General features: G+C 41.6%; 3 protein-coding genes across 12 annotated transcripts in view; 1 reads left to right on the top strand and 2 right to left on the bottom strand.

The window, feature by feature from the left end:
* The window catches only part of sult2b1 (sulfotransferase family 2B member 1), a 39899-nt gene extending 31860 nt beyond the window's left edge, over positions 1-8039 (bottom strand). The window contains exons 1-2 of one of the 5 annotated variants that reach the window (XM_062958132.1): positions 7893-8039; positions 2875-3186 (exon numbers count right to left, since the gene is read on the bottom strand). The gene's annotated coding sequence lies outside the window, so the exon portion shown is untranslated. Of the gene's footprint in view, positions 1-2874; positions 3564-7892 lie in introns of those variants that run through there. The other 4 variants (XM_008117199.3, XM_062958129.1, XM_062958131.1 and 1 more) reach the window with 4 other exon arrangements.
* Positions 8040-8294: 255 nt separating this feature from the next.
* On the top strand, positions 8295-13089 carry LOC100560528 (uncharacterized). 6 transcript variants are annotated; one of them, XM_062958135.1, is made up of 5 exons: positions 8295-8443; positions 9548-9709; positions 10755-10965; positions 11050-11565; positions 12572-13089. In XM_062958135.1, the coding sequence occupies exons 4-5, from the start codon at positions 11314-11316 to the stop codon at positions 13034-13036; spliced, it is 717 nt and encodes a 238-aa protein (XP_062814205.1). In that variant the 5' UTR covers positions 8295-8443; positions 9548-9709; positions 10755-10965; positions 11050-11313; the 3' UTR covers positions 13037-13089. The 6 variants fall into 6 exon arrangements, with proteins under 6 accessions (XP_062814205.1, XP_062814206.1, XP_062814204.1 ...); XM_062958136.1 differs by having other exon boundaries at positions 9516-9709; positions 10758-10965; XM_062958134.1 differs by having other exon boundaries at positions 9516-9709.
* Positions 13090-14238: 1149 nt separating this feature from the next.
* Positions 14239-23499, bottom strand: rpl18 (ribosomal protein L18). The gene is made up of 7 exons (XM_003225052.4): positions 23350-23499; positions 19452-19538; positions 18088-18195; positions 17471-17569; positions 16697-16820; positions 16515-16584; positions 14239-14397 (listed from the first exon to the last, which is right to left on the bottom strand). Exons 1-7 carry the CDS (start codon positions 23350-23352, stop codon positions 14322-14324), a joined length of 567 nt encoding a protein of 188 aa, XP_003225100.1. The 5' UTR covers positions 23353-23499; the 3' UTR covers positions 14239-14321.
* Between the last annotated feature and the right edge of the window lie 3588 nt (positions 23500-27087).

Genomic DNA, 27087 nt, shown 5'->3' with positions numbered 1-27087 from the left:
GGGGGCACGGTTTTGTCGTGGCTCCGATCCTTCCTGGAGGGTCGATCGCAGATGGTGAAGCTGGGAGACGCCTGCTCGGACCCCTGGCCTTTGAGCTGTGGGGTCCCGCAAGGCTCTACTCTGTCTCCCATGCTCTTTAACATCTACATGAAACCGCTGGAAGAGGTCATCCGGAGTTTTGGAGTTGGGTGTCACCTCTATGCAGATGACGCACAACTCTACTACTCTTTTCCACCTAATTCCAAGGAGGCCTCTCGGGTGCTGGACGAGTGCCTGGCCGCTGTGTCTATCTGGATGAGGAGGAACAAGCTGAAGATCAATCCCGACAAGACAGAGGTCCTCCTGGTCGATCGTAAACCTGACCGGGGTATAGGGTGGCAACCTGTGCTGGACGGGGTTACACTCCCCCTGAAGCCACAGGTTCGCAGTCTGGGAGTCCTCTTGGATTCATCGCTTACGCTCGAAGCTCAGGCGTCGGCGGTATCTGGGAGGGCCTTCGCACAATTGAGACTCGTGTGCCAACTGCGACCGTACCTCGCGAAGGCTGATCTGGCCAGGGTGGTCAATGCCTTGGTCACCTCCAGACCGGACTACTGTAATGCGCTCTACGTGGGGCTGCCCTTGAAAACGGCTCGGAAGTTCCAACTGGTCCAACGATCGGCAGCCAGGATGTTAACTGGGGCCCCTTACAGAGGGAGGTCAACCCTCCTGTTCAAGGAGCTCCACTGGCTGCCATTTATTTTCCGAGCCCAATTTAAGGTGCAGGTGCTTACCTACAAAGCCCTGAACGGTTTGGGACCATCCTACCTCCGTGACCGCATCTCCGTCTACGAACCCACACGTTCACTTCGGTCATCTGGAGAGGCCCTGCTCGTGATCCCGCCTGCGTCGCAAGCACGATTGGTGGGGACACAAGACAGGGCCTTCTCTGTGGTGGCCCCCCGACTCTGGAACACCCTCCCCAAGGATCTCAGACAGGCCCCTACATTGGCAGTCTTCAGAAAGAACTTGAAGACCTGGCTGTTCCAATGTGCCTTCCCAGATTAATAGGAAATCTCCAATACCAAGTCCCATAAGCACTTTATTAGAATTAAGATCGCATATCACACTCTGCACTTGCCCTATAAGCCTTATATATCACCTGTCACATCAGCACTTTTAATCTTGTACCCATTACTCTGGCCCGGCCCAGTTCTATTGTGTTTTAGCGTATTGTTATTGCTTGTTGTTTATACTGTTTTAATTGTTTTTAATTTGCTTTTTGTTTTGTATTGTTATATTGTGTATTGAGGCCTTGGCCTTTGTAAGCCGCATCGAGTCCTTCGGGAGATGTTAGCGGGGTACAAATAAAGTTTAATAATAATAATAATAATAATAATAATAATAATAATAATAATATATGGCTGTGTGGAAGGGCCCCGAGTGAATACTGCCATATAATCTAGGATAAGAAGATAATCTGGGATCATATCCTGGGATATAAGGATAGTGTGGCACAGGTATGGGCAAACTTTGGCCCTCCGGGTGTTTTGGACTTCAACTCCCACAATTCCTAACAGCCTACCGCCTGTTAGGAATTGTGGGAGTTGAAGTCCAAAATACCCGGAGGGCCAAAGTTTGCCCATGCCTGGTATAAAAGGAGCCTCAATTATCTCATAGTTAGTTTGCATTCAATTAACACAATAGGAAAGGCAGTAGGCTCCTGCAAAAGCAAACTTCTGCAACTTTTCCTGCTTGTGTGTTGTTCTAATTACTGTAATACTTTTTTTGCTATCATCACATTCTTTCGGTATGCCATTGTCACCATGGCAGAGTGTTGCTTTTGCAAAGCTCTCAAAGATCTCAGAAGAGTGTTTGTGAATGACACATTTAGCATTGTGTCTACTTTGACCCTGTTATGAGATTCCACTCCATGGAGGAAGCATGTCCTACAAACTGCAGGCACATAACCAAAACAACAACAAATTCTGAGTGAGACAGCAAAAGCAAAGGAATAAAGCTGGATCTACACTGATTTATATTGCAAGATCTGATCCCAGATTATCTGCTTTGAACTGAATTATAATGAGTCTCCACTGTCAAATAATCTGGGATAAGGAGAAAATCTGGGGTCAGATCCTGGTATATATGGCAGTTTAGATCCAAGCGGAGAGGGGTAAGGAAACTAAGGCCCCTTCTACATTGTATTGTAAAATCTAGATTATCTGCTTTGAACTTGGTTATATAGCAGTGTAGACTCACACAATCCATCAAATAATCTGGATTATCTGTTTTGATAATTGGATTATATGGAAGTGTAGAAGGGGCCTGAGGGACTGCATGTTCAAAGGCTCCTCTTCTTCAAAGATAATGTAATTTTGCAGTGCTAAATATCTTTAGACACATGCAAATAAATCAGGGAAGAAATATATGGATCTAGGGACAACTGTGGCCCCATTTACACTGCCATATAAAATCCTGATTATTTTATTTGAACCGGATTATATGGCAGTACAGACTCATATCATCCAGGAAGGCCACTACTAGGGGAAAAATGATCTTCAGTCCAGTTCACAAATAGGAACGAGCACAGCACACCTAACACTTCTAAATGCTAGCTTTTGTAAGGAATCCCCATTAATTTCTGATCTCAGATCTATTTGTGGTGATACCTGGTATAATACTACAATCCTGCTTTATCTCTCAGTTGAGTCAATCTGGATGACAGGCAGACAAAACCCAACTCCATAATGGCTTCAGTTATTACCTGCATCCCCCATAATATTCACTTTCATCCACTTTGAACATGGATGGTTGAAGCCGGAATTGTCATAAGGTTAGTATACTGTGAAATTAAGTCTTCTTTAAAATTGCCCAATTGTATAAAAGACTCACCTTTAGTTCAGACCATAATGCGCACAGCCTTTTATCACCATTTTCCCAAAGTATCTTGGCTCAAACCTCTTCATAAAAATACAGACCAGTTGAAAGTCAGGGATGGCTGAAAACGCTCGAACCTGCGTGGAAAGGCACCCAAAATCCTTGAGCCTTCATAAAACACAATTGCTACCGCTCTTTGCAGAACGACCAGGCCAGTCTCTCAGCAAAACCGTGCAAATGAGCACAAATGGCAACATTCAGAAACGTTTCAGTCTCCAAGGACATTCTCTTACGGAGGTGAAAGTTGCCATTATTCCAGGAAGAATGCTGAAAGAGATTCCAAGGTGAAATTGCTGAACAATAATGTATACTGTGGTTTGGCGTCATTCATTTAGGACCAAACTGAGGCCCCATCTACATTGACATATAAAATCCAGATACAATAGAGTCTCACTTATCCAACCTTCGCTCATTCAACGTTCTGTATTATCCAACGCAGTCTGCCTTTTAGTAATCAATGTTTTCAATAAACTGCAATGTTTTGGTGCTAAATTTGTAAATACAGTAATTGCTACATAACATTACCGTGTATTGAACTGCTTTTCTGTTGTATAACATGATGTTTTGGTGCTTAATTTGTAAAGTCATAACGTAATCTGACGTCTAATAGGCTTTTCCTCAATCCCTCCTTATTATCCAACATTTTCACTTATCCAACATTCTGCCGGCCCGTTTATGTTGGATAAGCGAGACTCTATTGTAATTTGAATTGAATTATATGGCAGTGTAGACTTGTATAATCCAGTTCAAAGAAGATAACATGTCGTGTATTATCTCCTTTGATAATCTGGATTATATGGCAGTGTAGAAGGGTCCTGAGGCCCCATCTATGCTATCATATAATCCAGTTTGAGAATGCAGATTAACTGCATTGAACCAGGTTATATGGCCATGTGGACACTGGCTGGATCTACACTACCATATAATCCAGATTATCAAAGTAGATAATTCAAGTAGTGTTGACTCATATAATCAAGTTCAATGCAGGCCCCACCTACATTGCTATATAATCCGGTTCAATGCAGGCCCCACCTACATTGCTATATAATCCGGTTCAATGTGGGCCCCATCTACATTGCCATAGAATCCGGTTCAATGAAGGTCCCATTTACATAGCTATATAATCCAGTTCAATGCAGGCCCAATCTACATAGCTATATAATCCAGTTCAATGCAGGCCCCATCTACATAGCTATATAATCCAGTTCAATGCAGGCCCCATCTACATAGCTATATAATCCAGTTCAATGCAGGCCCAATCTACAGAGCTATATAATCCAGTTCAATGCAGGCCCCATCTACATAGCTATATAATCAAGTTCAATGCAGGCCCCATGTACATTGCTATATAATCCTGTTAATTGCAGGCCCCATCTACATAGCTACATAATCCAGTTCAATACAGGCCTCATAGTAAAGGTAAAAGTTTTCCCCTGATGTTAAGTCCAGTCGTGTCCGACTCTGGGGGTTGGTGCTCATCTCCATTTCTAAGCCGAAGAGTCGGCGTTGTCCTTAGACACCTCCAAGGTCATGTGGCCGGCATGACTGCATGGAGCGCCGTTACCTTCCCGCCAGAGCGGTATGAAATGTAAGGGGCCTAGAGGTGTCCCTTCGCTGCTCCTGCATTCATTGGCGCTTTGGCGAGTGAATAGAAAGAGTTCCGGTAAAGTGAAAAATACAAGCCTTTATTTTTGCCAGGCAAAAAAGTGAGCAGTCTCAAATCTGCGATCTGCCACCCCCTGCCCTAAGCGGACCACCTTTTTATACACTTGAACAAACAAGTTATACAGGTTACACGTCATAAGAAAAGAGTAAAAAAAAAGTTCTAGCAGTGAAAAGCTCAACAACGATTAGGCAACCTGGCTCTTCCCTCTCGCTGTACCAGTTACCTGCCTGTCTCCTTATCTTGTCTATACCCAGCTTGTGCTAGAAACTTCTAGTTAGATCACATTTAGTCCAGCAGTGGGGGTTATACTGAGTTAAGCAGTTGAGCAATGCCACATAGCTTTTATTCACCTATTCACCACCTGAGTTATCTAGGAGAGGTACCTATAAATTCCATTTTAAAATTCCGTTCCCATTAACTATTGATCAACGCATATTTGCATATTTTTGAACTGCTATGTTGGCAGAAGCTGGGGCTAACAGCGGGAACTCACCCCGCTCCCTGGATCCGAACCACCGACCTTTCGGTTAGCAAGTTCAGCAGCTCATTGGTTTAACCCACTGTGCCAATGAAAGAAGGCAATGGCAAACCTCCTCCAAACAGGTTCACCATAAGTCATAATGAGCTTCAAGTTGCATGACAGCAACATAAAAAGGTACCATGTACTTACATACTCATAACAATAAGCAGTATAAATTTGTTCCAGCAAAACAACTTTTGTCAATCTGGGTATAAGACAAATCTAGAGGAAAAAGTGTTTGGCACTCCAAAATATATATATAAAAATAAGAGCTTTCCATTCTTCAAGAATCATTGGATCTTCTCAGGATATGCTTTTCAAAACTGTAATCGTATCACCATCAGGATGCTCCAAATAAATTACAAAGCATCTTAGGTAATTGCTCTTGCCACTCAAGAGGCCTGAAAGGAATTTGCTAGTCTTCCAAAAGTGCAAACCAAGCCTTGAATATTTAGTATTAAAATAAATTTGAGGAGGCTTTGGAGTTTGATCAACTTTTCTTTTTGTTGCTTGGGGAATTGACACACAGATAATAAGAGTATTTTTGTAAGATTATTTGCAAAGCATCTGGACTTTTTGGCAGTGAAAGTGTGTTTTTGGAAAGGCTATCTTAAGAATACCCCCCCCAAAAAAAACATACGCATAAAATATCAAGGTTGCAGTGCTTCTTTTATAAGGGGCAAAATATCATAAAAGAATAAGAAAAAATACAAAAAAATAATAAAATTGATAGGAGACACACATGGGATTCACTCTGGGGGAGGAACACGAGATCCAGCATCCCCATGTGTGGGGAGACAGACGCAGTCAGTCCCATGAGGCATTCAAAGGGCTTCGATCTCCTTTGCGTTTCTCATAGGGGAAAAATAAGAGGGAATCCCAGAGGTTCTCCATTAGCCCAGGCAGGAAAAAGGGCTTTTCGGGGTTCCCCTGGAACTAGGAAATGGCGCAAAGATTACACAGGGTTCATGCAGGAAAAGGGGTCCCTGATGCTTGGCTAACTCAGATGGAAAAAGACAAATAACTTTTGTGACATGGTTTCCAGTAGTAAGTTGGCTACCTTCTGCTATAAATATTTGAAATATAGGACATAAAACCTTGATTAAATGTACACACTTTCTAACATGGGAAAGGTCCTTGTTGTTGTTGTTAGTGTCTTTGCAAATTGATCAAGACTTAATTCTTATTATCCAGCCTGATGTCCTTGTCCTTAACAAAACTATAAGTTACTATATAGTTTTATTTGGGGGGGGGGGGGGTCACCTTCGACTTCATGCCCTCACTGTGGAAGAACATGCAGGTCAAGAATAGGACTCTGAAATTACCTACATACCCACCGCCAAGATACTACACTTGGAGGGCCATCATACTCAGACAACAAAGGATCACCTAAATACAGTAAATACATGGGCATCACCAGAAGGGACTCGGGTGGCTTTAGAATAGTAGAAAGGAACAGACAGAGATTTTTTTTAAGCTATCTGAATGATCCGCTCACCTCTGCGGGAGCCTACCATATACCATGCAGCTGTGAACAAGTCTACATAAGGACCACCAAATGCAGTGTTGCCCAAACACGAATCAAGGAACATGAAAGGCACTGCAGACTAATTCAACCAGAGAGGTCAGCCATAAGCAGAACACTTGATGAACCAACCTGGACACAGTATATTATTGGAGAACACAGAAATGCTGCATCACTCTCACAACCACCATGTCAGACTACACAGAGAAGCTGTTGAAATCCACAGGCATGTGGACAATTTCAGCAGAAAGAAGGAGGAAACCATGAAAATGAACAATATTCTAAAATCAGGACAGTAAATAAAAAACAACACTCAGAAAACAGGAATTCCAGACAAGAAACAATCAGGGCCAGCTAACACCTCCCAACAAAGGATCCCTCCAGGCAAGAAGCAGCCAGGCTTTGAAGCTGCAAGGCCATTCAATGTTAATCAAGGTGGCCAGTTGCAACATTCACACTTGCCTCCAACAGACAAGTGTTCTTTCTCCCACCCTGAACATTTCACAGATAGATGAACCCCACTTGTTTAGTTTACAACAGACCTCACAACCTCTGAGGATGCCTGCCATAGATGTGGGCGAAACGTCAGGAGAGAATGCTTCTGGAACATGCCGATACAGCCCGGAAAACTCACAGCAACCCAGTGATTCTGGCCATGAAAGCCTTTGACAACATATGTGAATGATGTTGGCTGTTATACATCTGGGAACAGCCAGTGCAACCAGGTAATGGTTGTATGTTAAATGTTTTGAAATAAGAAAATAATAATAAAAGATGGGAAAATGAGGGAAATCAAACAATTAGTACTTCACGAAAAGAGAGTTCACAAAAAGATTGGCCCTTTTCCTGATGGTCTAGTTTTCAGGATAACATATAGGGTGCAACTACATCAGGCATGGGCAAACTTCAGCCCTACAGGTGTTTTGGACTTCAACTCCCATAATTCCTAACAGCTGGTCGAAGTTTGCCCATGACTGATCTACATTATTGAATTAATGCAGTTTGTTATCTCTTTTAACTGCTTAATGCTCTGGAATTATGAGAGTTGTAATGTTACAAGATCTTTAGCCTTCTCAATGAAAGAGTGCTGGTACACCACCAAACTACAACTCCCAGGATTCCATGGCATTGAGCCATGGCAGTTAAAGTGATGTCAAACTGTATTAATTATATAGTGTGGAGATACAAGTTACATTAGTGTAACTGAAAATAAAAAAGAAGTAACATTAGTGTAAGTAGGTACAGATTTGAGTATCTCTTACCTCCTAAAATTGGGGCCAGAATTGTTCTGTGTTTTGAATTTTTCCGATTTTGCAATACTTGCCTATATAGGATGAGATATCTTGGAGATGGGACCCAACTCTAAACATAACATTTATCTGATTTTCACACATAGTGTGTGTACTGGCAATAGGTAAAAAAAATACATCCTGGAAGCTTTACCGGATTCTTCACCAGACAAAGATGTTAAAAAATCACACAGGGCAGATTGCTTTTTGGATTTTTTAAATATATATATTTTCAAACTAGATGGTTGAATCCATGGATGCAGAATACGTAGATAGGGTGGGCCGAATGTGCTAAGCGAATTTAGTTTACGCAGCAGCAAGGACCCAACTTCTGGCAGAAATGCACTCTTTGCCTCCCACCCGGGCTGCATTGAAAGCTACGGTCCTGCCATCTTGGTTGAGGGCAGACTGCCGCTGGCTCTCATTCAGCCGTGTTTATAGCGAGAGATAGGGCAGATTCAAAGCGGCGGCCATATTGGATTGGGGACGAGGCTGTAATGGAGAGCAATGGCTGTTCCTGGCAGGTAATGAGCTTTGGCAGGAAGGGCTGAGCCAACCTGCCCTAGATACCGATTATTATCTCTCTGTATATCTAGTCCGCCTTAATCATTATCTCCTCCCAATTTGGACAGCAGGTCATCCTGGCCCAAATAATAGTCATACCATATAATATATGTGTGTGTGAGTGTGTGTATACATATACAGTAGAGTCTCACTTATCCAAGCCTCTGGATTATCCAAGCCATTTTTGTAGTCAAAGTTTTCAATATATCGTGATATTTTGGTGCTAAATTTGTAAATACAGTAATAACAACATAACATTACCGTGTATTGAATTACTTTTTCTGTCAAATTTGTTGTATAACATGATGTTTTGGTGCTTAATTTGTAAAATCATAACCTATTTTGATGTTTAATAGGCGTTTCCTTAATCCCTCCTTATTATCCAAGATATTCACTTATCCAAGCTTCTGCCAGCCCGTTTAGCTTGGATAAGTGAGACTCTACTGTGTGACACACACACACACTTTTAAGTCTGTATACATTTTGGGACAACATATATATATGAATGAGATATATAATATAACATACATATACATATACATATATATATATATATATATATATATATATATATATATATATGGAAGTTATATTATATATCTCATTCATATATGTGTGTGTGTTGTCCCAAAAATGCATACAGGCTTAAAAATTATAATTATGGATTATTATTATTATTTATGTGTTTAAAAATAAAAATGTTTATAGTCTATAATTCTGGATTTTTTTCTCATTTAAAAAATAATAATATACCTTTAAAGCAGGCATGGGCAAACTTGGGCTTGGGAACAGCCTGAAGCTGTTAGGAATGGTGGGAGTTGAAGTCCAAAACACCCGGAGGGCCAAAGTTTGCCCATGCCTGCTTTACAGTGTGTACCCAAAACTACATATATACTCTTTGACAGACTCAAAAGACTCAAGTTCCAGCTTGACTTTGTAGAAGTTTAGGAGTCGGTGCCTGTAAATTGTTTCTTCCAGTATTAAGTTCACGGTGTGCAATCTGCCGTATTAATCAATCTCTAATCCTACCAGGAATCACCCTGATGGTTCCTTTCCTTTATCAGCCTCCATGAAATGGTGCCACCTAAGAACAGCAGATTTCACACCGAGATTCTCCTCTTCGACAGTGAGAAAACATGTGGATTTGCTGCCCACTACTGTCTGCTAAGAAGAAAGGAGGAAAACACTTGCTTGCTAACACAATAATCACCTGCTTGCTGATATAGGTGGAGTATCTCTTATCTGAAATGTTTGGGTTCAGAAGTATATGGATTTTTTTTAGATTTTGGAATACCTGTATCTGCTTATACATATATAATTATATTTTGAAGATGGGACCCAAACCTAAATATGAAATTCATTTCATCTATATCTTATATACAGAGCTTGAAGGTAATTGCGCTTTGGTTGTAGCATATCAAACAAACTTTGTATATGTTGTCAAAGGCTTTCATGGCCGGAATCACTGTTTTGCTGTGAGCTTTCCGGGCTGTACGGCCATGTTCCAGAAGCATTCACTCCTGACGTTTCGCCCACATCTTTGTCAGACATCCTCCGAGGTTGTGAGGTGTTGGAAACTAAAGTGGGGTTTACATATCTGTAGAATGTTCAGGGTGGGAGAAATTACTCTTGTCTGCCTGAGGCCTGTGTAAATGTTGCAACTGGCCAGTTTGATTCGCACTGAATAGCCTGGCAGCTTAAAAGCCTAACTGTTTCCTGCCTGGGGGAACTTTGTATGCACCGAACCATCATAGAATCGTAGAGTTGGAAGAGGCCCCATGGGCTTTCTAGTCCGACCTCATTCTGCCATGTAGGAACACACAATCAAAGCACTCCTGGCAGCTTCTGTTTGAAAACTTCCAGAGGCCCCACCATACTTTGAGGCAGCATATTCCACTGCAAACAGGTCTTGCTATCAAGAAGTTCTTCTTAATGTTGGTGGAATATATTTCCTGCAATTTTAATCCATTGCTCTGCCAAAATCAGAAATTAAAGGTGTCACTATCTCAGCCATCTATGTTGACATTTTTATATTGCAGAATATTTTAGATTTCCCCATAAGGCAGTGGTTAGGGTCCCTAGATGCTTTGACCTTCAACTCCCAGAAATCCTAACAGCTGTATCTGCCTTTCTGACACCTCCACGAGGACTAGTGACACACATTTATTTTACATTCAGGCTCCCATTTTGGCCCTAGATTGAATAAGGTTTCTAAGATTAATTCAGCACTCTAACGATGCAGCTGAAACACCTAGGCTTCTCTCTCTGCAGTAGAAAGCACAATTGCTCTGGGTGACCTGGTCTTGGTGATTCCCAAATGGCTGTTCTACATGATCACAATGCGTATTGTATACCCGAGGAACCAGCCGCACTGAAGGTTCTTGTCACAGATCTGAAAGACACTGTACACCACCAGAGTTAGCTTCTCCATAAACTACAGGGAGGAAAAAAAGCCAGGCAGAAAGAACGTCAGAAACTACAGGTGAGGGGTAAACACAGATGGCATGGAGAGGGGCTTGGGATGGAGATATAACCCATGCAAACGTCAGTTTTCCTTCTCACACAGGAAAAGGCAGATGAGAAAAACTGGGCCCTTCTCTCTGAACTCAGAGAACGCATCTCACAGCTTGAGGCAGAGAACTGTAACCTGCACTTTGAGAAGAACCAGCTGGAGTCCACAAGCCAACGCTTTCGAAAGGAGTTGGATGCCCATGGTGTCACTGTTCTGTCGCTGAGCAGGCAATTGAGAGGGCAGCAGGAGGCTGAGGCCCACCATGGGGCCTTCTCTCTCGAAAGCGTCAAGGGCAGTGCCAAGTGACTGAGGTTCTACATGGGTTGCGATGGGTACCCCCGCCTCATAGCCTTTATGGACTTCCTTCTCGATAGTGAAGGGGAGCAGGCCAGCCAAGACAATAGCCTCCGCAGTGCCCTCAGCCCTGAAAATCAGCTGTTCTTGGTCCTTGTCCGCTTACGCCTGGGACTACTTCTCCAGGACCTGGCCTTCCGTTTCCACATCTCTGAATCCACAGCCTCCCGCTATTGGCTCAGCTGGATAGAGATCATGGAGAAGAGGATGAGACAGGTAAGTAGTCAGTGATTCTTTTATTTTTTACATACCGTTCCTTTAAGCATAGCTGGTGAACCCTTGTCTTACGATTCATATTTGTGAAGCATCCAGAGACATAAGGTACATTAGGTCACCTTAAGTCAGAAACTGCATGAAGACACAGCTACAGTGTCACAGTCATCCAGTCAGTGGCACTGGACTTCAGATATTAACCGATCCACATCTTTTGAAGGAAAAGCACAATTGTTTTCCACAACATCTTGGAAGTTACTGTGTCAAGGTTTGGGAAATAGCTCTCTGGATGATGGGAGGATTGTTAACCCCAGCTAATGAGGATCAACATTGAAGTCCAAGAACTGGAGAGCTACATAGCCCCATGTAAGACTTAATAGGCAGTTTGGGCCTCAACTCCCAGAAATCCTAGCCAGCTTGTTCAGTCAGAAATTCTGGGAGTTGGATGCCCAGACAGCTGGAGGGCTGGTGTTTGAGGATGCCTGGAATATATTGGCTCCGCATATCAAGTCTTGCATGGGGCTATGTTGAGGATACCCAGATTATTCTGTGCCGTCCTGGCCTCCTGTTGTATCGTGTGCCTTTTCATTTTTGCCCCTGAAGAGCATCAACAGATTTGCAATCTGGCAGTATAGTCTGCTCACCTCTACAAGGTTTGACCAGGAAGGTGTCTCTGTTCACAATATCAAGTAGAATATAGCACTCCATCTCTTCTTGTTTTTTAGTCATTTGATCAAGCAGTGCTTTAACATCTCTTTCTGTGAAGGCTCAAACTGACCTTTGGTGGATCAGGGCTTAGTGTACAATTAATAGTACACACTCCACTTTGGACAGAAAAAGACCTTTGGTGAGAGTACATGTGTTGCTCCTGCTCTTTTTTATTTGATTGCTCCTTTACTGAGACACAGTGGCAAGTACCTTACTCTGAAATGAGATTCAGCCCTCCTCATTCTTTGTCATCAGCCAAGGCAAATTCTAAAGCAAATTAATATTTCTCTCACACTTACAGATTCCAATTGCCTACAGCCAGCATTACGTAGACACTTTGAAGCCACAGCGGATACTCAGCAATCAAGACATGCCCTTGGTGGCTCTGGATTGTGCAGAGCTCCTTTTTGAAGCCCAAGGAAGAAAACAAGGCGAAAGTTATGGTCCCCGGGGTCCTAGGATCCGCTACTCTGTATGTGGGTATGCTCTGGCTGCTCCCAGTGGCTTTCTAACCTTTGGTGCTGGAGCAGGTGAGGGGCTACCCACCTTGCCTCCATTCCTGCAGGCAAGACCTGTGGAGCTGACAGCCCAGCAGGAGACGGCCAAGAGACAAGTCCTGAGCTTACGCAGCCTAACAGACAAGGCATTCAGCTTCCGTGTTCTAAGTGTTATCCATCCGCAGAATATGGAGGAACAAATGTGTAAGGCATGGACCATTTCCTGTTACCTGGCTTGCCTCATCCATGAACCCATGGGGCTTAGCTAAGAAACAGTTCTAACCCTCTCATGGTTTTCTATTAAATTCTATACTTTTATTAACGCTGCTACCCCAGTTCTGCTACAATGCAATTTTATCACTGGGATGTTGAGTTCTCCAAATTTAAATTAATATACCTTCAAAATCATACACTTTTTTGGCCTGGATACAAGATGAACCACCTGCATGAAATTCAGACCACACTACCAAACATTTAGCAAATAAATCACAAAAAGTTCACTGATTCTGGCAAGTGGGTAATCCATATACCATCAGCAAAGCCGTTTCTGAAAGATCTTAGGGCATCTCTCTTCATCATCTCTGCCCTTTTTAAGGCAGATAGTTTTAACAAGACATTTCTACTACCAGGTTAGTACCTTACACATTTTAACATTGGCAGCTTTGCAGTAAAATTGACTAACATATTGGAGGCTGACAGAAGATATTTGGCCCTCTGTATCCATGGATTCTGTACCCACAGATTCAACCATCCAGAGCTTGATTCTTATTTTTAAAAAATCAAAATGGCCTTGCCATTTTATATAAGAGGTGCCATTTTATTGTGCCACTATATATAATGGGACTTGAGCATCCAGATTTTTGTATCCACGTGGATAGTAGTGTACTGGAACCAAACCCTAGCAGATATCAAGGACCACTGTGCTGTGCAGTACAAAAATGTCCCATTCTTTCACGCACAACTCCAAAAGCATGTTTATATGCAGTTTCAGCTAATCAATGACTACCAGGTTAGTACGTAACTAAAAGATTAAGTTACCAGTTCCTGATAAAAACCTTCCATCAAGCTGTTAAATCATTTGAAATTTAAACCTTTCAGATGGTACAATTCCCTCTGGAAATAGAAAAAAAATCCCCAAATATTTTACATTTCTAGCTATCACTTCTTTTCCAAATTAACATATTCGACCTTTGCTTTCATTTCCCCAACCCTTTAGGTTTAAAGCACTATTCCAAATGTGCCTGTTAAAAATTTAGCTTCCAATTGTAATAAGTACATCCTCACACTAATCTGAGCTGTTTCTCTGCCTGACGCTACCTTGTGCTCGGAAAAGTACTACAATTTCCAAAATCCTTTCCCTAGTGTGAAAGACAGAAACCATATCTCGGAAGGAAGTTATCTGAGCAAACATGCATTGTTGGTAAACAGCAGGCCTTTATACAGCCTTCCCACCACTGGATTGCTGAGCAAATAACAGTGTCATGGTGTTTATTTATATTCAGAATGGTAACTTTAATCTCATACATCTGAGCTCTCAAATATTTTGTAACCAATCTAGTTTTTGTAGCCTCGACTGGCACGGCGACCTCGAGCCCGTTCAAACTTACGGCCCTTGGATCGGACGTATGGCCTAGAAAGTGAAAAATGGAAGAGCTGTCAGTGGGATAAACAGAAGTATATTAATACACAGACAGACCATTGTGGGAAAGAGATATATACCCAACAGCCCTGGAATGCAAAAGAGATACTGAACCCAAGGATGGTGTACCTCCCAATCTCTTTCTTCAACCTACTATCTGTATAGGTCCAAACTAATTGCTTCTCTAACTCTAGCTCCTTCCACACAGCCATATAACCCAGAATATCAAGACAAATAATCTACAATATCTGCTTTGATCTGGGTTATCTGAGTTCACACTGCCATATAACCCGGTTCAATGTTGATTTTATACAGCTGTGTGGAAAAGGGCCTCAGATATTCCAGTGCAAAGCAAATATTGTGGGATATTCTGCCTTGATATTCTGGGTTATGTGGCTGTATGGAAGGGCCCTCTGGCGTTTTACCATTTCTCTAATTGAAACTCAGGGGTGAGAAATGCCATAGCAAACACTTTCCACATTCCCACCTCATACCACCTTGGAAGTTTTGGAAGCACAGAATAAAATTTGGAAAATACCCAATACATGCTTCTAAGCCAAAATTCAGCTCCCTGTTCCTAGAACTCAGAAGATGCAAATTGTGTCAATGACCAGGATTTTATACTATTCAAATTCTTCCTGCAGCAGAGTTTGCAAAACCTCTGCTCCATATGCTATGTAAGATTATGTTTAACCCTTTCACAATTAATGTTAACCAATTCAACGCCTTTCTAATATAAACAAATGAAATAGTTGTGGAAAAAGTGCCACAGGGTTAAATTTCAACTTTCCAAAGGAGATGAAAGAATTCACTTTGGAAGAACTTAGAAATAAATGATTAAGAGATGCTGTATATAAAAACCAAGAGGAAATGCACACAAGCATACTGAGCTGCCTTATATCAAGTTCAGACACTGGTCAATCTGGTTTAGCACTAATCAGTAGCTGCTCTATGAGATTAAATAAACATAATAAATATTTCAGGCAGGAATCTTGAGGTCTTTTATTGAATCTTGGACTCTTTTCAGATTGTGCTAAGTGAAGTATTTCCTCCAAGCCTAATCCTATAAATACTTACTCAGAAATCTTAAAGAGTTCAAGCTTACTCCCAGGGAAATGGAAGAAGCAGTACTTGGACCTTTTTCAAGCATCAAAAAAGGTTCCTGGTTTCTATTTCAAGAGCAAGTAACTGCATGCCAAAATTTGTTGAAGAACAGCACTGTAAATGTGTAGTGCTTTCAAGATGTTTAGGTCTCAATTAAGAAAATCTGCATGACATTCAAGTCCTTTGGAATAAACTTCAGCACCTGCACCAAAGACTCCTTATCTCCTATACAAAGGCTCTAATTGGTCCCAGCTTTCCACTTCACCATTTAAGGAGTGGAAATGCTCATCAATAACAAGCATTATTCTATAGAGAAGTATTTGAATGTAAAATCACTAACTCTTTCTCTCAGTAGTAGCTCTGAGTATCCCCAAAGGATCCAGGATGGCATAACAACAGATGCAAGTTTCTATGTTCCCTGTCCCCCTGAGCAGAGAGAATTGTCTAGAATGCCCTTTTCAAATGCCATCTTTTTCCAGGGGCCTTTAAAGTGCTGTTTGCTGAGCAAGGGAGGTTTATATATCTGTGCAAGGAACCTTCCACAGATATATAAACCTCCCTTGCTTAGTTTTTCCAATATACCTCACAACCTCTGAGGATGCCTGCCACAGATATGGGTGAAACGTCAGGAGAGAATGCTTCTGGAACGTGGCCATACAGCCCAGAAAACTCATAACAACCCCGTGATTCCAGCCATGAAAACCTTCGACAACACAAAGGCTGGGTAACCATCTGTCTCAGATGCTCTGGTTGTGTATTTCCTGCATGGCAGAATGGGGTCGGACTGGATGGCCCTTGTGGTCTCTTTCAAGCTACTCTTTTAAGTAGCCACAACTCTATGAATGTTTTTGACTTACAACTGCCAACAGCCCTAGCCAGCATAGCCAACAGAGGATTATGGGAGCTGAAATCAAAAAGCAATTTGCTCCACAGATATAAACTCCTAGATTCACCAAATATTAATGAAAGCAAAACAAGAAAGAAAGGAGAAAGAAGATACTCACTTAGTATGGCTGTGTGGGGTGCCAGGAGCCTTGCCAAAATGCCGGTAGACTTCCCGGGCTTTCCTGGGTCCTGTAGAAGGGAAAGCCAGGAGACACACTTTAGGCACACTGAAATATTGGGAGCGGATGAAGATCAATGAAAGCACCACTGGTTTGAAAGTAACATAGTTCTTTTGACTCACCAGAAAGCAATACCGTTCCCTGGCCTTTAGGGGCAGCCATAGCTAACTGGTCAAATGTCATGATCTGGCCTCCAGATTTCAGGATTCGGGTGCGAGCTCCCTTTGTCACTCTAAGGGCGCAAATCTTGGGAGGCAAAAGAAAACAGGTTTCAGGTCATGAATTCCCAAAAAAACTGTCAGTCAGTAAGTCAGTATTTTTAAAAATCAGTATTATTTGCATTTAACCTATAATTATTATGTGTCGTATGTAACAATTGATTAACTGGTTCAACCAAAATTATAATGAATAAAGGTAACTCATGATCAATCAGGTAGCACATATTTGAAACAAACTGATAGTATTATAGACACAAAACAATGAAAGAGGAAATGTGTCTTCAAATATATTTTTGGATAACATAATCTAAAACAACCGAGCTTCTTTCCCTTTCAGAAAGTGTCAAGTGCAATTTATGTCAGCTTCCTAAATGCTATAGTTTAAAAAAAAACCAAACAGGTGCCATTCCTATTTGTAATCTGTGATTAAGTGCCCACATAAATGCCACCCACTGTGCAGTTGATTACTGCTTAATATTTATTAATTAAATGTATTATACACAATCCAACTGGCATACAAATACCAGTTGCCACGCACTCACATGCAACCTGTCATGCATTCCTGAACTTTTCAGACTGGCACTAATTACAAATCCCTAATAGCCACCTCCTTGCTCTCTGCCTGTTGACCTTCAACCCCTCCCATCTGGATAACTTTGCTAAAAGCAGCTGAACTACCTTCAGTTTGGGGATCTCCTGGATGCGGACATCATCTGTGACTGTACCCACCACAACAGCAGTTTTGTTTTCCCGCCCTGGAAGCTTCATCTTCCGGATCTGGAAAGGGAGGAAGAGGAATCTGAATGATTGTGCTTGAAGTAATCATAAAATAATCATTTACCTTTTTATTATTAAAGGCAAGCACCTTTTTTGCATGCCAACTGGGTGTCTGTGGACTGGACCAAAAGCAGTGTGGATATGTTGTCCCTATCCATTTCCACAATGTCACATGGAAGTTCTGTGTCTCACTAGGTTCACAGATTCTATATTACTAGAACCATCTACTGCTTTTAGAAAAAGGTGAATTACCACTGCTTGTTCTCTTGGGGAAGAATATGAGTCATAGAGGCAGAAAGTCCTATTCCTTTCCTTCCACATCATGCCTTGCCACACTGCCAGCAAAGTCAGATCAGGGTGGATTTGTTCAGTCCATCATTTCGGACAAGAGAGGTTATGTAATGATGTAGCTTAAGACCATTTGCCACCTGAGGCTCAGGATGATAATTAATATAGATGGACATTTGTGGTACTGGGGAGGAATCGAGAAAGGGAGTGTGGAGACAATCTCCACTTACCAAGCGGGACACCGACAGTGGAGGCCGGTTGGTGCGGCTCATGAACAGTCGCTTGAGTATCACCTTGTTGAACTTGGCATTGGTCCGACGAGCAAGAAATCTGTAGAGCTGAGGAGATAGTGAATGGGTTTAGAGGATATTCCCAACTCCTATTAGTTCTTTCATTCCTCATTAAAGCCACTAAACTGCCGCTACCCCAAGGTTGACACCACAAACCAACTTCCATTATAATAACCACCTCTAAGTACAATCCATTCATATTTCCCCCTCAAAATAGACCGTCTCTGATTCATTAGAATCAAAGAACATCTGAGCCTGAAGAGGCGCCGAAGGTCTTCTTAATGAAGAAATATTCAAATTTTAAGATCCCTGTAGTCTTCCAGATGTTTGGGAGCTGCAACTTCCACAAACTCACTTCAGTCTACATTAAAGCAGCGACCACCATTTCCTAATGCAGTTTCTCTCACTGTCAAACAGAGGTTTCAACCAGTGTTCAGCTAAAACGATCTCTTGTGATTCACGGCCACTACCTCTAGAACTACCTTCTGGGGGGGAAAACAAAATGTTTTTGGGTTCACCTTCCAGATCATAGTCTTTTATCAACATTTCAAGAAAACATGTCCCCATTTCTCCAGGCTGGACCCAGCCAGCTCCCTATACCACTCTCAAAGTTATCCTTTGTGTCATTCTGTTTTCCCTTCTTCACACATGCTTGTTTGTAAATGTCATTACAAAAACACTGAGTACAGAACCAGATGTTGGTTGAGATCCTATACACTTTTAGTACACTAAATATATGTTGACATAGTTACGTTGTATCCCACAATTATGCAAAAAGACAATCACCTTGAGTTCACCAGGTGTAAAACAATCAATTTGCTCCCTTCCTACCAACCCTAAAATGAGAGTTCAGTGTGTGTATGCCTTAGGAATGAATGGCTTCCCTAGTGACTGCATTTAAGTAACTTCTGAGAAGCACAGTTCATTGCCTGAGGATTGTTATGCTGATTCTGACCTTCGTATTCCAGATGTGGCCTTGCTAGTACATGATAATTAGAAACTATTAGTTGTTATGGTCTTTGCATCTCCACATCATGGGCATGATACGCCATTACATTTCCAAAAACACACAGAGAACCACAGATACGAGTGCAAATTCAGCTTGCCATTGTGCATTTTCTCCACACACAGTTGGCAAGTCAGACTTCCCTCTAGGTAGATAAATATGACTTTGTCTTTATTGTAAGTTACAATGGATTCCAGAATCCCATCACACAACTAAATTCAGCAGATGGCAGGGGAAGGTTTCCACCAAATATTCTGGCTCTTAACCATCCCTGGAAACTACAGACCCCACTTCTCACCTTGACCAGGAGACGAAGGTAAATATCTTGGCTCTTGGGCTCCTTACGCCGAACCTTCCGGTCTTTGTTGTGACGAATGTCGACTCCCTGGCAACAAAAAAATGAGAAGGGTTTAAATTCATGGGAATATATCAGGCAAGTATGAATTGTATGCTAAATAATGGACTTTCTCGCTTGTTTTTATATATCTAGGCAACACAAGCATTGCATTTGCATGAAGGCCTCATGCCAGTTAAGAAGCCTTTGGAAAAAGGAAAGGGGCAGCATTTTGGGAGGCTATTTTTAAACACAGAAAGATCAATTTGTATAGAATACAAGAGTATTGACTGGAAATGGGCACTACTGTCAGACAACAACCATGTATCACCTCCACTGGTTTCCAATCTGCTTCCAGATTAATATCAAGATTGCAACCATGTATCACCTCCACTGGTTTCCAATCTGCTTTCAGAATAACATCAAAGTGATGGCTATGATCTATGAAGCCTCCCCTGGTTTGAGACTACAATTATTTAAGGCCACTTCTTTCTATGTATGTGTACTTTTCTCCTGCATTCTGAGCATCAAAAGTCGCTGTGTGTTTTTATAGACTAATTATATTCTATATTTTATATAAGATGTGCTACATTTTTAAAAAAATGATCAGAATTATGAAACCAGCAACTTTTCCATACTCAGGTCTTTCCCAAGACACGCAAACAAGGCTACAGGCTGCAAACTTCCCAAAAAAAACCCTTACAAATAAAATGCACTAAACGTTTTCACCTCAATTTTACTCACAGACACATTTCTTAGAAAATGGGCCAAATAATGACTTCTCCCATAGAAGGATTGGGAAAACAATAAAAGATGATGCACGTTGTATAACAGTTATGCCATTATAAACCAATTGAAAAATATGCCAAATGCAGGAAAACATTATATATATAGTGTAGTCGGATACAAGGAATAGTCTGACTTTGAAAACAGGCTATTTATCATCTTGTTGCATAACATGCTTTCTACTGTACTTCATGTTACTGGGGAGGTGCTGTCTGCCATTCAATTAAGAGTATCCAAATCCACACATTCTATTTCAAGCTCCCAGTCTTTGCCCACAAGTGCACTGCATCCCAGTTATACTTTCCAAACAGCACATGCCAATCACTTTACTGCTCAAAACACAACCATTTTGGCCTGAATCAATCTTCAAATGGATCTTATAGAATCTGAGACTGAAGCCCCATCTACATGTAATCTGCCATATAATCCAGTTTTTGAATCCAATAATAATAATAATAATAATAATAAAAATTTTTATTTCTAACCCACCCTCTCTCCTGGGAGGGACTCAGGGCGGGTTACACTTACAAAAGGCAAATATTCAATGCCATATACAATAATAAAAACAGAAGAAAATATACATCAAAACATAACACGATAAAATACAGATCATAATTAAAAGTGCATATAAAATAAGCTGTATGGGAGTCAGTGTAGACTCATCCATTCAAAGCAAATAATCTAGATTCATAAACTGATATATGGGAGTGTAGATACAGCCTGAGAGAGAACTTTGTAGAAAACTTAGTATGCTCTACACCAGGGGTCCTCAAACTTTTAAAGCAGAGGGCCGATCCACAATCCTTCAGACTGTGGAGGGGCCAAATTATCATTTGGAAAAAAAAAAACGAACAAATTCCTATGCACGCTGTACATGTCTTATTTGTAGTGCAAAACAACAACAACAATGAAAGAACAATACAATATTTAAAAATGAAAACAACTGTAACCAGCATAAACCTATCAGGATTTCAATGGGAAGTGTGGGCCTGCTTCTGGCCAATGAGATAGTCAAGTTAATTAGGATTGTTGTTGTTGTGTGCCTTCAAGTCATTTCAGACTTTGGGCGAGCCTAAGTCTAAAATTATTTATTTATTCATTTACTACATTTATTTATTACATTTATATCCCGCCCTTCTCACCCTGAAGGGGACTCAGAGCAGCTGTATGTACATACAATATATTATATTATTAGCATAGCACAATATTAGCATTATATATTTCTATATTGAACTATACCACTATACTGTAATATTATATGTAATATATAACATATAATTAATATTATTATATGGTATTATTATCAATATTATATGTATATACAATATATTATATTATTAAAATGATATAAAAATATTATATTATAAAACTGAGGGCGGAGGCCAGGTAAATGACCTTGGAGGGCCACATCGGGCCCCCGGGCCTTAGTTTGGGGACCCCTGCTCTACACAATGTACTTAATACAGTTTGATACCACTGCCATGGCTCAATGCTATGGATTCATGGGAACCGTAGTTTTAAAAGACCTGTAGCCTTCAGTACCGAAGAATAATGGGGCCTCACCAAATCAAGTCCTAGGATTTCTTCCACAGCACCAAGCCATGGTTAAAATTTGTCTCAAATTGTATTAATTCTACAATGTAAATGCATCCTTTGCCCTCCCAGTCGACTGTCTAGCCCACCTTCCTATACACAGCACATAAAGTCCAAAGTTTCTCAGAGTAAAACAGTAGCTGTGGTTTTTTTTCTTTACTTCATCATTGAGAACTTCTGCTCTCTTGTCTTCCTACATGGTTTGAATTAAATCCTGATGTTGCTTGAGCCACGTGTCACTAGGTTTTCATCTATGAGATGCTGGAGTGTATATAGTTAATGCTCATAGAAATTAGAACTGAGGAATTAATAATTTAAAAAAAACTTTATACCCCACCACCATCTCCCAGAGGGACTCGGGGCAGCTTACAAAACACTGAAAGGTGCAAACACACAAAATACAAAAATTACAGACACAATAACATAAAACAATACCCAACATAAATATCTCACTGGTTAAAATCAGTAAAATACAGCAATAGCTGCAGGTATAAAACAACAATAATCAATCTCAGTCACGTAAGTTGCTTAGTGAATCTATGGGTCCTTAATAAAATTACATTTTATTAAAATATGCTTAATTAATGTTCTGTGAAGTGCAGCATTTTGGCACCTCTATGGCAATAATACAATGAAAGCAGTTCTGGGTGCATCTACACTGTACAATTAATGCAGTTTGACATCACTTTCACTGCTATGGTCAATGCTTCGAAATCACTCATGCTGTAGTTTAACAAGGCCTTTAGCCTTCTCTGACAAATGTTACTTGGAAACTTCAGGTGCATCTACACTGTGGATTTTATGCAGTCTGAATTCACTTTAACTTCCATGGCTTACAGACGTGGGCAAACTTGGGCCCTCCAGGTGTTTTAGACTCCAACTCCCACAATTCCTAACAGCCAGGAATTGTGGGAGTTGGAGTCCAAAACACCCGGAGGGCTCAAGTTTGCCCATGCCTAGTAATCCTACGAAATGATGTTGTCCAAAGAATGCTTGTACCTCACCGAACTACAACTCCCAGGATTCCATAGAATTGAGCCATAACATTTGAACCGCATTAATTCTACAGTGTAGCTACACCCTATTTGGATCCTAGCGTGATTTCGGATGAAGCCACAATTAGAAGCCTTAATCTGGCTTTGCTCGTTGCCAACTAGTAAAACCATGGCGATGAGAAGAAAAAGGACCCTTTCCATCCCATGTTGCGTGAAAAGGTGTCCACACGGGCACAGGCTTCGTTCCTGTCCCACTACGAGCTCCTCCAACGCTTTCTCTCTCCTAGGCCTAAACTACTGTCATGCCAACGCTTCCACGACGGCCCACTCATGCCTCCCGAACCTCGGTATAAACCGCCAATACTAAGCCCCCCGGAAGCTCTGGGCCCTTCCCCACGCAGTCGCCACACTAAACGGTGTGTCCGAGGCCTCTCCGCGGAGGATGGGATACGATTCATAAACCCCTTCCTCTCAGTCTCCGGACTCACCATGGCGGCGTCGGCGGCGCCCCGAAAAGAAAGGAAGTGGCCGCGGCCGTGCGAAGAACGATGGGAAGGAGGCGGCGGAAGAGGCGTGGCCTTGAGGATTCTGAAGTCGAAGGAGGACCGGAATTGTTTGCAGAATGGTTTTTCTCTTTGTCCTGGTTATTTTCATTGTAGAATGAATGCAGTTTGACACCTCTTTCATTCGGCCATGGTTCCGTACTGTGGAGTTGCAGTATGTGCTCTTTTGACAGAGAAGACTATAAAGGTCTTGTAAAACTACAATAATACATGGCTGTTAAAGTTATTGCAAACTGCATTAAGTCCACAGTGTTGATACAACACAAGGTTCGAAGTACAGTAGTCTCACTTATCCAACGTAAACGGGCCGGCAGAACGTTGGATAAGCTAATATGTTGGATAATAAGGAGGGATTAAGGAAAAGCTTATTAAACATCAAATTAGGTTATGATTTTACAAATTATGCATCAAAACATCATGTTATACAACAAATGTGACAGAAATAGTAGTTCAATACGCAGTAATGTTATGTTGTAATTACTGTATTTACGAATTTAGCACCAAAATATCATGATATATTGAAAACATTGACTACAAAAAGGAGTTGGATAAACCAGAATGTTGGATAAGCGAGTGTTGAATAAGTGAGACTCTACTTAACACTAGATCATATTCTATATAGAATTAATGCAATCTGGCAGGACTTTAATAGCCATAGGTCAAGGCTCTGGAACCTTGGAAACTGTAGTTTAGTCAGTCACCAACATTCTTTGGCAGAGAAGGGTAAAGACCTTGTGAAACTACAAATCCCATTGTTCCATAGCATTGAACGATGGCAATTAATGTGGCATCAGATGCACTTGTAAAAAGCAATGGAGAAGCCGAAGAAGGCCTGATGATGGGTCGCTGTGAGTTTTCCAGGCTGTATGGCCATGTTCCAGAAGCATTATCTCCTGACGTTTCACCCACATCCTCAGAGGTTGTGAGGTCTGTTGGAAACTAGGCAAGTGGGGTTTATATATCTCTGGAATGTCCAGGGTGGCAGAAAGAACTCTTGTCTGTTTGAGGCAAGTGTGAATGTTGCAATTGGCCACCTTGATTAGCATTGAAAAGCCTTGCAGCTTCAAAGCCTGGCTGCTTCCTGCCTGGGGGAATCCTTTGTTGGGAGGTGTTAAACAGCCCTGATTGTTTCCTGTCTGGAATTCCCCAGTTTTCTGAGTGTTGTTCTTTATTTACTGGACATTTACTTTCTCTCACCCTGGACATTCCACAGATATATAAACCTCCCTTGCTTAGTTTCCAACAGACCTCACAACCTCTGGGGATGCCTTGCATAGATGCAAGCAAAAAGTCACGCAAGAATGCTTCTAGACAATGGCCATACAGCTCGGAAAACTCACAATAACCAAGTGATTCTGGCCATGAAAGCCTTTAACAACACAAGTCCTAATGATAAATGTTTCAGAGGGGCATCATGTGATTATTTTCACTCTTATCACCAAGCCAACAAATGTGAAAACAAAGATGCATCTTCTCGGTAGAGTTAATGCAGTTTGACACCACCTTTACTGCCATGGCTCAATCCTATGCAATCATGGAAGCTGTAGTTTTACCAGGTGTCTAGGGGCTCTTCCACACAGCCCTATATCCCAGAATACAGTAGAGTCTCGCTTATCCAACACTCACTTATCCAACGTTCTGGATTATCCAACACATTTTTGTAGTCAATGTTTTCAATACATAGTGATATTTTGGTGCTACATTCATAAATACAGTAATTACTGCAAAGCATTACTGAGTATTGAACTACTTTTTCTGTCAAATTTGTTGTATAACATGATGTTTTGGTGCTTAATTTGTAAAATCTTAACCTAATTTGATTTTTAATAGGCTTTTCATTAATCTCTCCTTATTATCCAACATATTCACTTATCCAACGTTCAGCCGGCCCATTTACGTTGGATAAGTGAGACTCTACTGTATTAAGGCAGAAAATCCCACATTATCTGAGGGTGGGCCAGTTCAAAGCAGATATTGTGGGATTTTCTACCTTGATATTCTGGGATATAGGGCCGTGTGGAAGGGCCCTAGGCTTCTCTGCCAAAGTGCTGGCACCTCACCAAACTACAACTCCCAGGGTCCCTTAGCACTGAGCCATGGCAGTTAAAGCCGTGTAAAGCTGCATTAATTTAAGAGAGTTAGTGCACCCCAAGATAGATTTGCATAACATTTCCTGCTATGTGTAGAGGAATTTGAATTATCTGGGAATTTATCTTGTCCCTTTACAGCAGGTAGGGGCAAACTTGGACCCTCCTGGTGTTTTGGACTTCAACTCCCACCATTCCTAACAGCCTCAGGCCCCTTCCTTTTCCCCCTCAGCCGCTTAAGCGGCTGAGGGGGAAAAGGAAAGGGCCTGAGGCTGTTAGGAATGGTGGGAGTTGAAGTCCAAAACACCGGGAGGGCCCAAATTTGCCCACACTTGCTTTACAGTGTGTACCCAAAATACATATATACTCTTTGACAGCTGATAGCCTAATACGTTTTGAATAATACATTTTACAATAATGATATAGTCACTTACAAATGTTATTTCACATTGCAAATTCGTTTCAGGAGGTCAAACCGTTGCTACTTGTACTGTGCATCATCAGATATAAATACCCTCAAGGCACTGGATGCAGTCTAATTTTGGCAGCTAAGCAGGGCCAGCCCTGGCTAGTCCTTGGATGGGAGACTACCAATGGAAACCAGGTGGTGTTGGCTACATTTCAGAGCTACCTCTGAGGCTCCTTCTACACTGCCACATAATCCAGATTATCAAAGCAAATAATCAACTTTATCTGCTTTGAACTTGATTATGTGTGTCTACACTGCCATATAATCCAGTTCAAAGCAGATCGTCTGGATTTTGTATGGCAGTGTAGATGGGGCCTGGATTTCCCCTGCCATAATAATCCAGTTTCTGAATCCAGATTATCTGCGTTGAACTTGGTTATGTGTCTACACTGCCATATAATCCAGCTCAAAGCAGATATCCTGGATTCAGAAACTGGCAGTGTAGATGGGGCCTTGCCTAAGGAAACTTTTTACAATTCATGGGTCGCCTTAAATATGTGATGTGATTTTGAGCAAGTCACACTGTCTCAGTCTCAGAGGAAGGCCAAGCCCCTCTGAACAAAACTTGCCAAGAAACCCCGTGTAAGATTTTAATTAGCTTGTCCATTAATGACTTGGAAGCAAACAACAAGAGAACAATAAAGAGAAAACAAGCTGTGCTTCCTCCTCGTGCAGGGCCCTTTCGGTTGCCATGGCAACAACCGCGGCCCCATAACAAAGATGGCTGCCAGCTTTAGGCAAACTGGGCTCAATTTCCACGCCTTCCCCATACTCAAAATGACTCCAAATGCACACGGCCTACCGAGGTTTCCCGTTTCCCTCACTTAAGATGGCCGCCCAAGCAATTGGGTGAAGGGAATAGAAAGTCTTAACAATGTCGCCCGAGTCCAAAATGGCGGCTGCGCCTTCATTCCTCCGTTCGTTCTGACAGGATTCATAGTCCTTTCACTGACTAAATATGGTTGACTCTCCTCAGGGAGGGAGCATGAAGTCTTTCTCTCGTTTGACCTTGCCCTCACTTCACATCCTTTAACCTTCCCAAAAGTAGAGACACTGCAAAAGCTAACTTATTAAAAAAAAGAAATGTGTTGCATCAGAATAGACTTA

Source organism: Anolis carolinensis, chromosome 6 (assembly GCF_035594765.1).
Source record: "Anolis carolinensis isolate JA03-04 chromosome 6, rAnoCar3.1.pri, whole genome shotgun sequence".
Taxonomy (NCBI): domain Eukaryota; kingdom Metazoa; phylum Chordata; class Lepidosauria; order Squamata; family Dactyloidae; genus Anolis; species Anolis carolinensis.
This window is presented reverse-complemented; position numbering and strand designations above follow the sequence as displayed.